Source organism: Centroberyx gerrardi, chromosome 20 (genome assembly GCF_048128805.1).
Source record: "Centroberyx gerrardi isolate f3 chromosome 20, fCenGer3.hap1.cur.20231027, whole genome shotgun sequence".
Taxonomy (NCBI): Eukaryota; Metazoa; Chordata; class Actinopteri; order Beryciformes; family Berycidae; genus Centroberyx; species Centroberyx gerrardi.
The window spans coordinates 1,942,586-1,956,220 of NC_136016.1; the positions used below are offsets into that span (position 1 = coordinate 1,942,586).

Consider the following 13,635-nt stretch of genomic DNA (forward strand, 5'->3'; position numbering starts at 1 on the left):
CTTAGAGTGATGACATTTTCTAAGAATTTCCCCTTAAAGTAAGACTAAATCCTAGTAAAGATAAAAGCTATTCACAAAGCATCTTAGCCCTTAAGAGAACTCCTAAGGTGGAAAACTCTTAAGAGTAGAGAGGAGGACTTTTAGGAGCTTAGGAGTTTCTTAAGGAGAGGAGAAAATGGCTGAAAGACGCAGAAAAGACGCATTAATGCTATTATTATTATGAAAGTTATCACAATGTTAATATTTAGCAACAGGCAAACAGTGCAGCAGTGATAATTTAGGTCTATGCAACCACATAGTAGAATAATCACACAAACAATCACAGCTCCTTCACAGCCTCATATTGTGACGAAACCTATTTAATTCCCACTGGACGTGCGCACCGCCACCAAAACAGCAGCTATGGATATAGCGAGTTTTCTCTGTATTGTCTGGTCACTGATGGGGACACGTCCGCATCATTGGCAATATACTCTTGTTCAAAAATCCTATTCATATAGGCTTGCCAATATAGTCTATAAATTATACTAATACTACTAAGTCTTGAGCCATTTTCACCAAAACTTATCAAATTAGTAAAGTAAAATAACATTACTGCATTCACCCAAATAAAGGTATAATGCGTCAACCTGTGAGGACCGTACAAGTATTAAAAAGTACGGTTCGTACGGTTTTCAAAGATTTTGTCCAATCAGCTCTATTTTTTTTATTTTTGATAGTATAAGCAAACCACACAAGTAAATTGTGTTTTATCTTGTGTGATTCCTTGTGTGCATTCTGGATGACAAAAAGAGGCGTGTTGACCAATGACAGCGTCCAAAACAGAGCATCATACCTAGCAACGGGGTCAACCACACCTCCTCACTAAGATAAAAGTTCTTGTCCATTCCTTGCTCAGAGTTGCTCTGAGAACTTTCCTAAATCACTCCTAAGCTAGGACTCCTTGCTAGGAAGTTTTAGGCTAAGATAAGAGCTCTCTGAGAGGATTCTCAGAATGTTTGTGGATACGGGCCCAGTTCTCTTACAAGCTCTGAGAACTTAAGTTCTGCTGTTGCATCTAGGAACTGCCTTTGAACAACAATTTCTTTCATGTTCCTGGTTACAATCAAATCAAAGAATACACAATAGTGGTTGGAAACAGACTTTAGACACTGATACATTGTCAGTCATTAACCCTTTCGTCACAACCAGGTCGAGTGTGTTACCATGTTTGTGTGTAGCCTCAGTGACATGTTGAGTAAGTTCTAAACTGTCCAGTAGGTTGATGAATTCCATAGCCTTCGAATCAGACATATTATTTATGTGAATGTTTAGCCATTCACCATCACCATTCAAAATTATTCTATCATATCTAGTGATAATAACTGATGCCAATTCAGAGAATTCTGGGAGAAAAAGTGATAGCTGCCTAGGTGGCCGAGAGTGTGCTAACCCTAACCCTAACCCATAGCATTGGATTCCCAATAGTCCCAGGCCCTTCTGGATACCTTTTATATTACATTACGCTCCAAAACACAAATGGGTCTTTTCATCTGTATGGTTCATTTTCAGTACTCAATCCCATTGGGAAACAAAATGACTGCTGGTTCACAATGTGTAACTGACTTTATAGTGTCATGGCTGCCAAACAGAAGCGAAAAGATCCTCCAGTAATTTTGTTTATGAACCTCTTTTCAACCAGATCCATGCCCATCTACATCTGTTCTTTGTGCAAGGGTGACAGACCCTCAGCAAGCCTGCCTGGAAATGCAGCATTCAACTGTCATCTACTGCTTAACACTGTTAACATTAACAGTAAACAGGTTTTGTTGTCAGTTCCTCAGAATCCAAGAGCAAGGGCATCTTTCTAGAGCCGCCATTTTGCACCGATGTTCAACAATCATTCCGGGAGAAATCCATTGTAGAAGAGGCAGAGATACCACAGCCATTATAGTCACTGATAGCGTAGCTATCTCTCCAACGATATGCTTGCAGTCAAATGTTTGGATGGGCAGAGAGACCAGGAGAGACAGCATCACATGGAGGTCAATGAAGCTAAACAGCTAATATGGTTTAATGTATCATTACAGAATCGTTAGTCTTGTGTTTTTCCTCAGAATCCATGCTTGTACATGTCCACGCCCCTATGTTGGTTAGCTAGCTACATTTATATGCCCCCCCAGAACACCCAGCTCCTGGCCACAGCAAAGTTATTGAAGTGAAAAGAGTGGCATTGCGTGACCCACAACTGAGGTTGCTTTCAGTTCTGTATCACTAATATACATGACATGTTTTAAAGGATAACGCTGGTGTTTTTTAATGCATTTCTTACCATCAACAAATCCTACGAAAATAACAAAATCAGCAATGATTTTGATTTGCCAACAAGTCTTGTCCATGTAGCCAGTGCCCAATGAAGCCATGTCCCAGTAGCCATAGAACTCCATTGTATTAAAAAAACTATTAAAAACACGTCAGAGAGCCATGCCGTTGCTCTGGGCAGCATATTTCATCACTGCGATGCACCGGGCCGGCCGACTTTTTCCTCAATCAACTTAATAAGCCAACCGTAAACACGTGTTCCATCTCAGGAAAGTAGTTCCGTAGCACCGAAAATAGTCCCCGGCGTAATGAAGAATTTGTTCCCATTTGAATTTGATTTGGTAATAACTACAATAGCCTGACTTTTCGTGGTAACAGTTAGCGATTTAAAAAATTGAAACTATGTCTTTGTGAGCTGTATTTAAAGGTTTTTAGCTTACAATTGGAGCCAATGACTTCCGGGTTGAAGGCTAAAAAACGGTATGTGGGAAGTCAGAAAGTAATGGGAGTAGAGCAAACGCATTGTTGATTTTGTTATTTTCATAGGATTTGTTAATGATAAGAAATACATTAAAAAACACCAGCGTTATCCTTTAAAAGTGCTTTAAAATATAGCTATGGTGAGTAGGAAAAGGTAGGAAAAAACAACTTACGATTTGACACACAAACGGGTAGTTGATCTGATTGATGCCCCCAGCAAACACACCAAACGTCAATCCCGTGTGAAAGAGGAAGTTAAGTAGTGTGTGCCAGCCATTCCTGCTAATGCGGATCACACTGCAAACAATTAATGAATACAAGTTAGCATCTCCCCTATTTACCCCCCCCACCAAAATTGTGATTGTTTGGTTTGTCTCTGAATGTACTAGACCTTTAAGTTTTAGATGGCATTAATTCTACATATGTGTTTAATGGTTTAGCAGAACTAGTGAGTTTTCACACTTTTTTTGAAAGGAGGAGAAGGTTTACAGCAGCAACAACCACTTGAAACAAAAACGAGATCACAGCACCTAGCCAAAGTATATCTATTGATATAAAACCATTATTTCTACAGAAAAAAAATTGTCAAGCAGGACATTCTTTTTTCCACTATTTATAGACCAAGGCCTGGAGATGGTCATATATAATCAACGTTGGAATGTTCTCTGTTAGGTAATCACACTGATCAAGCTCATTGCATTATACAAATTATTCATTGTTTTGTTGTGGAAATTCATTTGACTTGTAACACTGCAGCATGTTTTGCCTTGAGTAGATATTATTTTAGGGAAAATATATACAGTATACTGTGTATAAGAGGGAGCCAATGAAACAAACAAGGTGTGCAGTTATATTTGAAAGTATTTTACTCAGAAAGCTATGAGGCATATTGCTAATATTTTGAGATGGTGTACAACAAGAGTCTAACAGCCCCGCGACATTGAATTTTGTGGAAGTGTCCCTGCCGGGAATTGAACACAGGTCTCCCGATTGAGAGTCTGCAGTCTAACTCCCTGAGGCACACTTTCACCCAAGTGACAAAAAGTGGTGAACAGAGCAACCGACATTGCGATCCTTAGGGCCCCTGCTGTCGCGGGGCTAAAAACAGCACCAATGTGAGTACATATGATACATTCATTTGAGTATATGCATTACAATGACAGGTGGACATTATTAATTTTAGTACTAGTATTAATATTAGGACATTATACATTTTTGTACTAGTATTAATATTAGTACTATCATTTAAATAAACAGGAGAGCTTATATAATTCTATTATCATTTTGTGCTTAAGATTATAGCCACCATTCTGCTCTAAAATGTCCGTAGGTGTCCATTAAACGTTTACATAATGCTTAGATTGGAAACTGGGGGGAAACTACCCATCAACTTTTTTAAATCCATCAAATTTATGGTGTTATTATAAAACGTTAATACCTAATCAACATCAGCACGAGTTGTTAGCACGAATGAAGACTGATTAAGATTTAAAATGTGTATCCCTACAAGGGCATAGCAAAAACCATGACTGAAAGTTTTCAAGTGTGTGAGACAAAATAATAATAATAATAATAATAATAATAATAATAATAATACATTATATTTGTTGAAATGTTGAGAAGTCTTTCATCGAGTGTTGATGAGTTCTTACCTGTGATGTACAATATAAGTCATGATGGAGATGAGTAGACAGAGCAGCATGACTGCAGTGCAGGCATACACGACTGGATGCAGGTAATCCCCTGGGTATGGTGGGAAAGACAGCACCCTCTTCAAATCCTGAAACACAACAAAAGAGAGAGATTGAACAAGAAAGGAAACTACGTTTCACCTCTCAGTTCACAGAGCATAGAATAGAATAGAATAATAAAAGAGAATCATCACTTATCAGCATACAAGGGCAAAGCATCCACAAGATCCATAAGAATGGATTATAAAAAGGGTAAGTAAAAGAATGAGAAATTATGCCCTCGCTCAACAAAAAACAATGCAAGGACTCTGAAGTGATCTGAACTGCATTAGCATTCCCCACTTGAAAAGCCAGAGACTATCAGAAAAATAAGGGGAAAAGGTCACTACTAACAGTACTAAGTCTTATCCAGATGGTCCTAAGCTGATTTAAGCCAATCAGGACTTGAGTTGTGTGAAAGGTCACTGAGTACTTGGTCAGGGGTGTGGTGATTCTGTGTGGTAGCATTACTTCTGCTTGAGGAAACAAATCTAGTTTACCCTGAAGTAGTAATGGATGAGTGCATAAGAAAGAGCACTGTGAGAATATGACATTAACACACACATGGAAAATCATACCAAAAGGGCCCAGCAGTTTTACTCCCATCTGAAAGTTATTCTAGACTTTCAGCAGTAGAATTATTCATATGACAAATAATTATGCAGGGCGGGAAGGAGCTTTGGTGTCAATAAAAGTACAATTAAAGGATTATTCCCGTTATTTTCAACCTGGGCCTTATTTTCTAACTTCTTGAAATCATGCCATTCGATTCTGGCCAAAACTTGTCAATTACTTCACTGTAGACCTTTATATACCTCTCACTTTGCAGGGAGCACTGCTCTGCAGTACAATTCAGAGGGGCCAAGGGAAACTCAAACGGTTTATCCCATAAAGGGACCCAAAAAGCAAACGCCCCTTCTAGTCTTTGAATAGCTGTAATTGAGCAATTATTGTACGACATTTCCGTTATAATAATCCATCCATCCGCTGACATTGGTGGATTCTTTTTTTTTTTTGACATCCGTGGATGCCCTGCTACGTTTACTGCTTGTGTTGACACACTATTGCATTTCGTGATGCCAAGTAGCCTGAAAAAAATTCCCATATATATTCTACTTGCAATTACCAATAGGAGATTGACGTTAATGTTTTTTTCCAGTCAACAATTTATATTTATGATAAATCTGATATGACCTGAACGTGACATCAGTCGATACTTGACTTTCCTTTAAGATACTATGTATACCATATTACTCTTCTTGTCTTTTGGATTCAGTCTTCCTAATTTCTATTAGTTGCTGCCATTCACATACTACTATATTCACACATATTTCTTTGACTTAAAAATATTGATTTTGCCTTTTTGCAGACCCATTTATGGTCAGTAGATGTAGACAAAATTCAAAATGTTACAAGATAACCTCTCAGTTTTTTGCCCCAAACAAATCAAAAGGTGTACGAATACAGTACTTGTTAGGAAAAAATTAAATGTCAGAGTTCGAACTGTTGGGGGTGATTGTGAGGAAAATAGAAGGGGTGTCCACATACTTTCGGCCATATAGTGTATGTAAGGAAGGGTGAAATGACTTGGGAAAAGAATCGACAAGACAGAACTCCCCTGTCAACAGTATGTATGCATTAGGTGATTGTATATATGTTCATTTCCGTAAAATATTGATCGACGCAAAACCACACCAGAAATGATCCGCACCATGGTCCGCATGGACCAAGACTGTCGATTTTTGGCAAACCTTTTGCAAGTTTTTAGTCCGCACCTGAGTCCAGGTGGACTCCATGGTGTGTTCACACCTGTCAAAATTATCTGAATTTAGTAAAAAGTTTGTAAAATCCGCACCAAATGATGTAGGTATGAAAGCCACCTAAAGGTGACTGGGCTTTTAATCTTTTAAAGCACTTCTTAAAACTTACTTTTATAGGATTGCTTTGTTTGTTTGTTTGCTTGTTTTTATATATTTTGTTGACAAGATCATTGGTATCAGAGAAAATATAATTTATCTTCTTGTCCTGATTTACCAGGCACATGTTCCTATCTCCAGTTCCAATCCAAGCTACAGAATGGCCTGGGAGGAGCTTCGTTCAGAGCAGAATTTGACAACAAGCTTTAGAAAAGAGGTGAAAACAGCAACACAGCTGGCCCGTATGTGTGGATATTGGTTTATATCATTTTGTCTCAATGAAATCTCCACATAGCACACATTAGTTTCAGGATTGGTTAGAAAGTTTGATATCGCTTATTGGAAGTACTTTGGTTTACATTGTTGTATGAAATGTGCTATGTACTGTATGTGCTGATAAAATTTAAGACTACCTCTCAGCTTAGCTATTGATGGTATGCCATTCAAATCATAAACTTGTGATTCCCTCTTGAATTCTGTCCTGAGCACTAGGGCATGCATTATGTGTGGCCCCATTCGACAGGCACACTTGGTGTGTGATAAGATAAGATCTGATAAGATAAGAAATCCAGCACTAGAACATGCCAAGTTGAATTTATTCATGAAAAGGGGAAAGGAATTATTACAGAATTATTAGGCTGTGCAACATAGCAGCAGTACAACATATTTCTTACATATCCGATAAGGCTGCCCTGTTTATGGTGCTGTCATCAACATGCTGATTTACATTGGCTATCAATGTACCCCTCCTCTACCTCTTTTGGTCCAGATCAAACTAATCTTCCTTTCCTCATCTTTTCAATCTTTTCAATGAGGCACTATTTTTAATATAGAGGCTTAATTCTCTTCTGTGTTTTCTTCCGCGCCCTAGACTCTATGCCCTATATGCTGTACATGCTCTGCATAAGCAAAAAGCATGGTAATATGCCAAGCTGTTTGACAGTTTATCCAAACTTGTCCAGTGGGCGTGTTCATACCGCATGTTTGGAATGGTTTATTTGAGCTCTGGAGTGTTTACTCCTTTAGTTTGGTTCGTCTGGGCAGGTGAAAACAATGCCATTTGAACTTTGAACTCAAAATGCAGATCTCAGTCCTCTTCCAAGCGAACTGCGGTGCAGTTTGTTAGGAGTGAAAACATCAGCCAAATCAACGTCAGGAAACAACCCCAAAACTCAAGGTGTTTTGGGCATGAGGAGACACCTGCAATGGCGCACACCAAAGTTGAGGATTGGGCTCTCGTCAGCAGCCTGCTGATGCTGGTCTACCCTCGGTGGCCCCACATCTTCCCCACTCTGGGATTCCAAAGTTGACACCTGTGGACAACCCAGAGACATTCTTCACCATCTTCAAGTGCTCTGCAGCATTGTGTGGGTGGCTAGGGGCTGGCTCTGGGGGGAGGCGCAGCTGGCAGCCCACAGCTTGCCAGCATCCTTTTGTCAAGACCAGATAAAGCAGGTGATCCTGGACTGGCTTGGCTTCACGCCAGATGGTCATTGTCGCTAGTTTCAAACGATCACCTACGAGGGTGCTGGCTGTTGTTCCACCCATGCGATGCAGCTGTGGCCAGTGGCTGCAGCTAGAAGTCAACCCCAGTGATGGGTGCTGGAGCAGTCCAGTGCCACCAACACTTCACCCTGGCTCCAGCAGGGCAACCAACTATGGGGGGACACTCAGAGTCCCAGGAGAAGCCAGCTCCCCGCCCCACGCCACATGCTTCTCTGGTGCAGTGCGCCAATGACCAAATGATAAAAATTGATGGCTAAATCACGTGGGCAATTTATATAGCCACTGTCTAAGTGAATTGTTAAGAAAATACACTTTTGAGTACATTATTTTAATTGTTGCATCTGTCTTCTGACAGGTTGTAATATTCTCTTTTTGTCTTTATCTGCACGTGGATTCCTGAGAGTTCAGCTGGATTCAAACAAGTCGTATCAAGTCATATCAATGTAGTTTGATTTAATCAATCTAAAGTGATGCTGCTCTACCTGCCAGGCTATATTCTGGATCTTGCAATGCATGGATGTAGACAGAGCCTGGAACATTTTTAAATCAATGTTTGTAAAATCTGTTGATCTGCTAGTTCCAGTGAAGGAGGTTAGAATCAAAGAATAGAAGTTACTTCGAAATGTGGTTTTCAGATCATATATGCAGAAAAAGATGGAGGTAAACTCTGTGGAATGGTTTTGTTCGACCTTCAAAAGGCATTTGACACAGTAGATCACTCTATTCTTCTGATGAAATTGAAGGCTTTGGGTTTTAAGAATTCAGCTATTAGCTGGGTAGGCTCTTACCCAAATGGCCAAGAAAAATTGTGGATGTAAATGGGGCGCAGTCTGAACCCAAAAATTATATATCAATGATATGAAAGCTGCATGTTCTTGTGACTGCTTTTTTTTGCGAATATATTTTTATTGTTTATACTTTAACATACCAAACACCTCACAGCATGACACCATCACAAAAACAAGATGACAGAGAGACTAAGAGTCCCCTGTATATGCATGTATGTACATGCAGGATAATGGGGGGGTACAAAAACCACAACAAAAGCGCAGAGCCAAAAGATATTAAAATGAGAAAATAATGATAAAAGAAAAAAAAATAATAATAATAATAAAAGAGTGATAATAATGATAATAATAATAATAATAATAATAATAATAATAATAATAACCCCAACAACAACAAAGAAAAATACAAATAGATAAGATAAATTAAAAAATGCAAGTGCCTTACCTCAATTACATTACGTTAAAACTCTAATGAGGTTTACTCCCTTCGTCCAGTTGTTAACAGTCAGTGTTGAAGCCTTGTGTAGCCTGGCAGTAGATCTCTCTAAGATAAGGATACTGAGGTAGTAACCGAGCCACACGGACGGCATACAACCTCTAAGTATAGTCTTTTTTGCTGCTGTTGTACCAGCCATAAAAAGATGTCTATTCTGTGAGTTCAGTTTATCCTTTGAATCGTCTCCAAGCAAAAGCAATGCCGGACACACAGGTAAAACAACATCCAATAATTGTGACAGGGTTTCTGCTACATTTTTCCAGAAGTCAGCTATAATGGGGCAATCCCAAAACATATGCATAAAAGTACCCAGAGTCTTACCATTGCATATCTTACAAATGTTATCATTTACAAGCTTTATCTGAAAGGCCCTGTGAGGAGTGATATAAAACCTGTGTGCCAACTTAAAGTTAATAACCTGATATGCATGTTTTTTGAAGATGTAAATATGTTTCCCCGAATATTATCCCAATTAGGATTCACCCCTGATGTCTCCAGTTCCTTATTCCACACAGTGACCACACCAAGAGGACGCTCTTTCACTGTTATTAATTTACCATACAGAAGCGACACAAGCCCTCTTATGTTCTCATCGGGGGTCAGGAGCCTGAGCATAGGGTGGACAGATAATGAGGAGTTCCATGGCACACCATAGGCACGTAGTGCTGAACGCAATCGAAGATACATAAAATAAGAAGTGCCTGGTAAAGAAAATGTTTCTTTCAAATCTTGAAAGGTTTTAAGACCATTCTCATCAAACAATTCATTCAGCACACACACATTTCTATTTGACCAAGAGGTAAAGACAAAGGGAGTTAGGTTTGTTAAAAAAACATTATTATGCCACAAGGGAGAGTCCCTATGTAATGAGTTAGGAACACATAAATACTTCTCCACTTGGCACCATATTTCTAAAGAATGACTGATGATGGGGCCCAATCGCAAAGAGGCAAATCTGGAATGAACCCCAGCAAAAGGCAGATCTTGCAGTCTACGTGGTTTGACTATGGATTCTTCTATTGACCGCCAAGAAACCTGTGACCTATATGATGAGCAGTTCGAGTCAATAGATGGTGAGAGGCTAATGCATGCCAAAGTTCCAAAGGGCTACATAACAGTCATAACACCATCAGAGTCTAGTCACCAATTGCGGGAGAGCTTACTCACAAATCGCGGGTGAAGCGATCTGCATCGTCAGAAGTCTTGTACTCCATGGTGTGTCCATTATGAATCACCTTCAGCACGACCGGATAGAGCAAGAAATGCTCTACCTTTCTGGCGGAGAATCGCCATGCATGGGGAGAAGGCTCTACAGCGCTGCGTTGTGGAATGAGAGTAGAAAACAACAACAGATGAGCCTGGTCATGAGATGGCTTCACTTCAAGCTGCCGGTATGCCTTCATTATTGCTTGTCTATCTGTGTAGCGAAGCAGTTTAAATATCAGTGTTTGCGGTAATTCCCGACCTTTGGCATCTTGTCGCCCGCCGGGTCTATAGACTCGGTGAGCCCTCTCGATTTCAATGGGAGCCTCCTGGGTCAATGGTGGCAACCATTTAGGCAAATTGTTCTGAAGAAATTGGATAGCATCTCCACCTTTGGCGCCTTCAGGAAGACCAACAAGCCTCAGATTGGAATGTCGATTGCAGTCTTCGAGCTCCGATACACGGTCAGAGAGAGAGAGGTGAGTGTTTTATCCACTTCTCTGTACGAATCTCTGTCCTGTCGCTGTGCTGCCTGAATTATATCCGTACGCTGAGAAAGGACCTTTAGCGTGGTGGTGGTGGTTTCTAGGTCTGCCTCAATCTTGCAGATTTTGGTTTTAAACGAATCGATGTCTGAACGAATAGCTTGTACATCAGAGCGCAACTCATTGAGGGTATCTTTAACTCCACCCATGGAGGAGACCAGGGTCACTAGCAATTCTAGCTGGGTGTCGGATTTGATTTCAGCAGCGGCGTCTATGTCAGGACTTTCTGGTGGAGATTGCTGCGCCATGCTGGTTTTCTTCTTAGCTTTCTTCGACATAGATTTAGAACTCGGAGAGGGTGTGTGAGGAGACATTGACTATGCCGTTCTCTTCTTAGTGCTGTCCATCAGCTACATGGATTTTAATTGTGGTAGTCATACAAATGACAAAAGTTTGGAGCTCAGTAGGTCGGAGTAGCGATACTACGCAGCCATCTTGGATCGAGCCAATCAAAGTTGTTGTGACCTCTTTCTTTATGCTGATGATTCTGCATTACTTTTTGCCCATTGACAAAGGTGTGATAGAAGATACTTTTGAAAATCAGAAGATGGTAAAAGCTGGGGATACACCACACAACTTTTAAAATCCTAACAGATTATGAAAAGACTGGGCATATACACTAACCGACTGGTTTCTGCAGATTTTTTATGACGACTGAAAAACTGGGGATCACACACTTAACGACTACGACAGATGAGGGAGCACACACTACTTGTCACTGCAACTGAACCAAACTAAACGCACCAAACTCACATGAAAACACGAGCTCTCGCGGTACGCTACAAGATGCCGGTAGCAAAGCAAACACGGGGGTACAGCATAGATATAAATTCACATTATACATTTTTATGGGTAGCCTACTAGAGCTTGCTGTTGTTGTTGCGCCACCATCTGCATGGAATAAAGAAACAGTGGGCAAAACAGTCAGTCAGTTTTGGTCATTCTATTTTCAGAAACAGACAATAAAAAATGAAAAACGAATGATGATTTAATTTTCATTTCAAAATCCAAAAATGGAAAACGGAAGGCATTGTCCGTTTTCCTGGTGAGAAACGGCAGATACAACATTTACAAAGGACTTGATTTTCCTTTTCTCCTTTGTAAAACAGAAAAGAAAGTAACAAAAATAAAAAAAAACATTTTGGGATTGCAACCTGAATATAGAGCAGTGCGTCTTTCAGCACCATCAAGGCCTGGAAAGCGGAAAGGAGAGAGAGAAGCAGAGAGGGAGGAAAATAGAATTACCAAAAAATACACAGACCCAAAACGCATTTACATAAAGTTGTGGAAGGGCAGACGTGGGCAGTATGGACTGCACAGACTGCAGAGGGAGCTGGAGGTGAGTAGCAAATGTGAATCAAATACCTGTTGCTACATAATGGAGCCAAAGCTATGAAGTGGGAGCTGATAACGTTTGTAGGCGATGTTGGCTACGGTGCCAGATGATTGTTGCAAAACCGTACTGCACATTTACATTGTCCGGTCGGGACTACCAAGTTTTGTGTCATCAATAATTGAGTCTTCCCTGCATAGGCGCCAATTCTGTGGGTGCTTCCGGGTCCGAGCACCCACGGGGAAAATGCACTTGATAGGCCTACTGTATATGCGCCAGCGGCCGGGGCCAAATTTACATTGATTTGATAGCAAACAAGTTGCTTGCAAAACAAGTTGATCCAACTTGTTTTGCAACGTGTAACAATATTATAACTTGTTTGGCTTGTTAATAGGCCCCTTGTAGCCTATACTGTTATGTTGCGTTCTTTATGGGTGTACTATAGCAGCGGTGTCTCACAGCCACGGTGGTGTCGGATTGTGTTGGATTGTGCACTTGGCCTATGATTTATGTTCATGTGAGCCTTTTTGATTATTATTTTCCGTGCGTTTCATGGTGTGTATCGTTAGTTAAACTTTTGATCTCCAATGTGTGTGTATGTGGGTGTGTGTGTGTGTGTGCGTGTGTCGGTCACTGTTAATTTCCTATGGTGCTGAAATGCGTGCATTTGACTACTTTTTCCAAATCCGTATAGCAACAAGTCATGTAGGCTATGGTTATTGCAGAAGGTTTATCTTGGGCGTGGGGGTGGGGCATTCAACTGTTTTGAGCACCCACCGGCAGAAACATAAATCGGCGCCTATGCTTCCCTGTATTTTTGGCTGGACCACAACAGCGGGGCCAGCCCTATAAACGCAAATGTCTGTCACTGACTGAGTGATGAAGTTACACCATTGGTCGGCCGTGGCACGTGGCACATCATAGGATCACAGAGCCAGAAATTTTAGTTTCGTTTTCTCCGCCATCTTGTTTCTCCACTGAGATCAGGAGCCCGTTTCTCCCACACAGTAAGCAGGCTGACCAATATCATGCATGTAAGCTGAAGCTAACTGAAGCTAAAGTAGAATCTATACAATTATATCATATCGCCGTTTATTTCGATGCATATGCGCGAGCTCAGTCCACCTGACAGCCCTCTGTTCTGTCGGTGGAGAGAGAGACACAGACAAGCATGGAGGTTTCGGCGCACCGGGGGCTTACTGCCGACGCTTCCCGGAATTTCCCGGGAGCACGGTTCCGGCCAGTGCCAATAGCTGGGTGCCGATTTGTTCCAGGTGATCCGGGCGAGATTTCAGCGGGGGTCCCGACACCGATGCGTCACCGGGTGTCCGGCGAAC

The 13,635-nt window shown here is 40.9% G+C and overlaps 1 protein-coding gene across 1 annotated transcript in view; it reads right to left on the reverse strand.

Moving 5' to 3' along the window:
• Positions 1-11,213, reverse strand: part of adgra1a (adhesion G protein-coupled receptor A1a) — a 39,407-nt gene extending 28,194 nt beyond the window's left edge. Inside the window, exons 1-5 of the mRNA XM_071911235.2 lie at positions 10,927-11,213; positions 10,385-10,492; positions 9,701-9,824; positions 4,434-4,561; positions 2,955-3,078 (exon numbers count right to left, since the gene is read on the reverse strand). Coding sequence (XP_071767336.2) covers positions 2,955-3,078; positions 4,434-4,561; positions 9,701-9,824; positions 10,385-10,492; positions 10,927-11,213 — 771 coding nt within the window. The remainder of the gene's footprint in view (positions 1-2,954; positions 3,079-4,433; positions 4,562-9,700; positions 9,825-10,384; positions 10,493-10,926) is intronic.
• Positions 11,214-13,635: the final 2,422 nt, after the last annotated feature.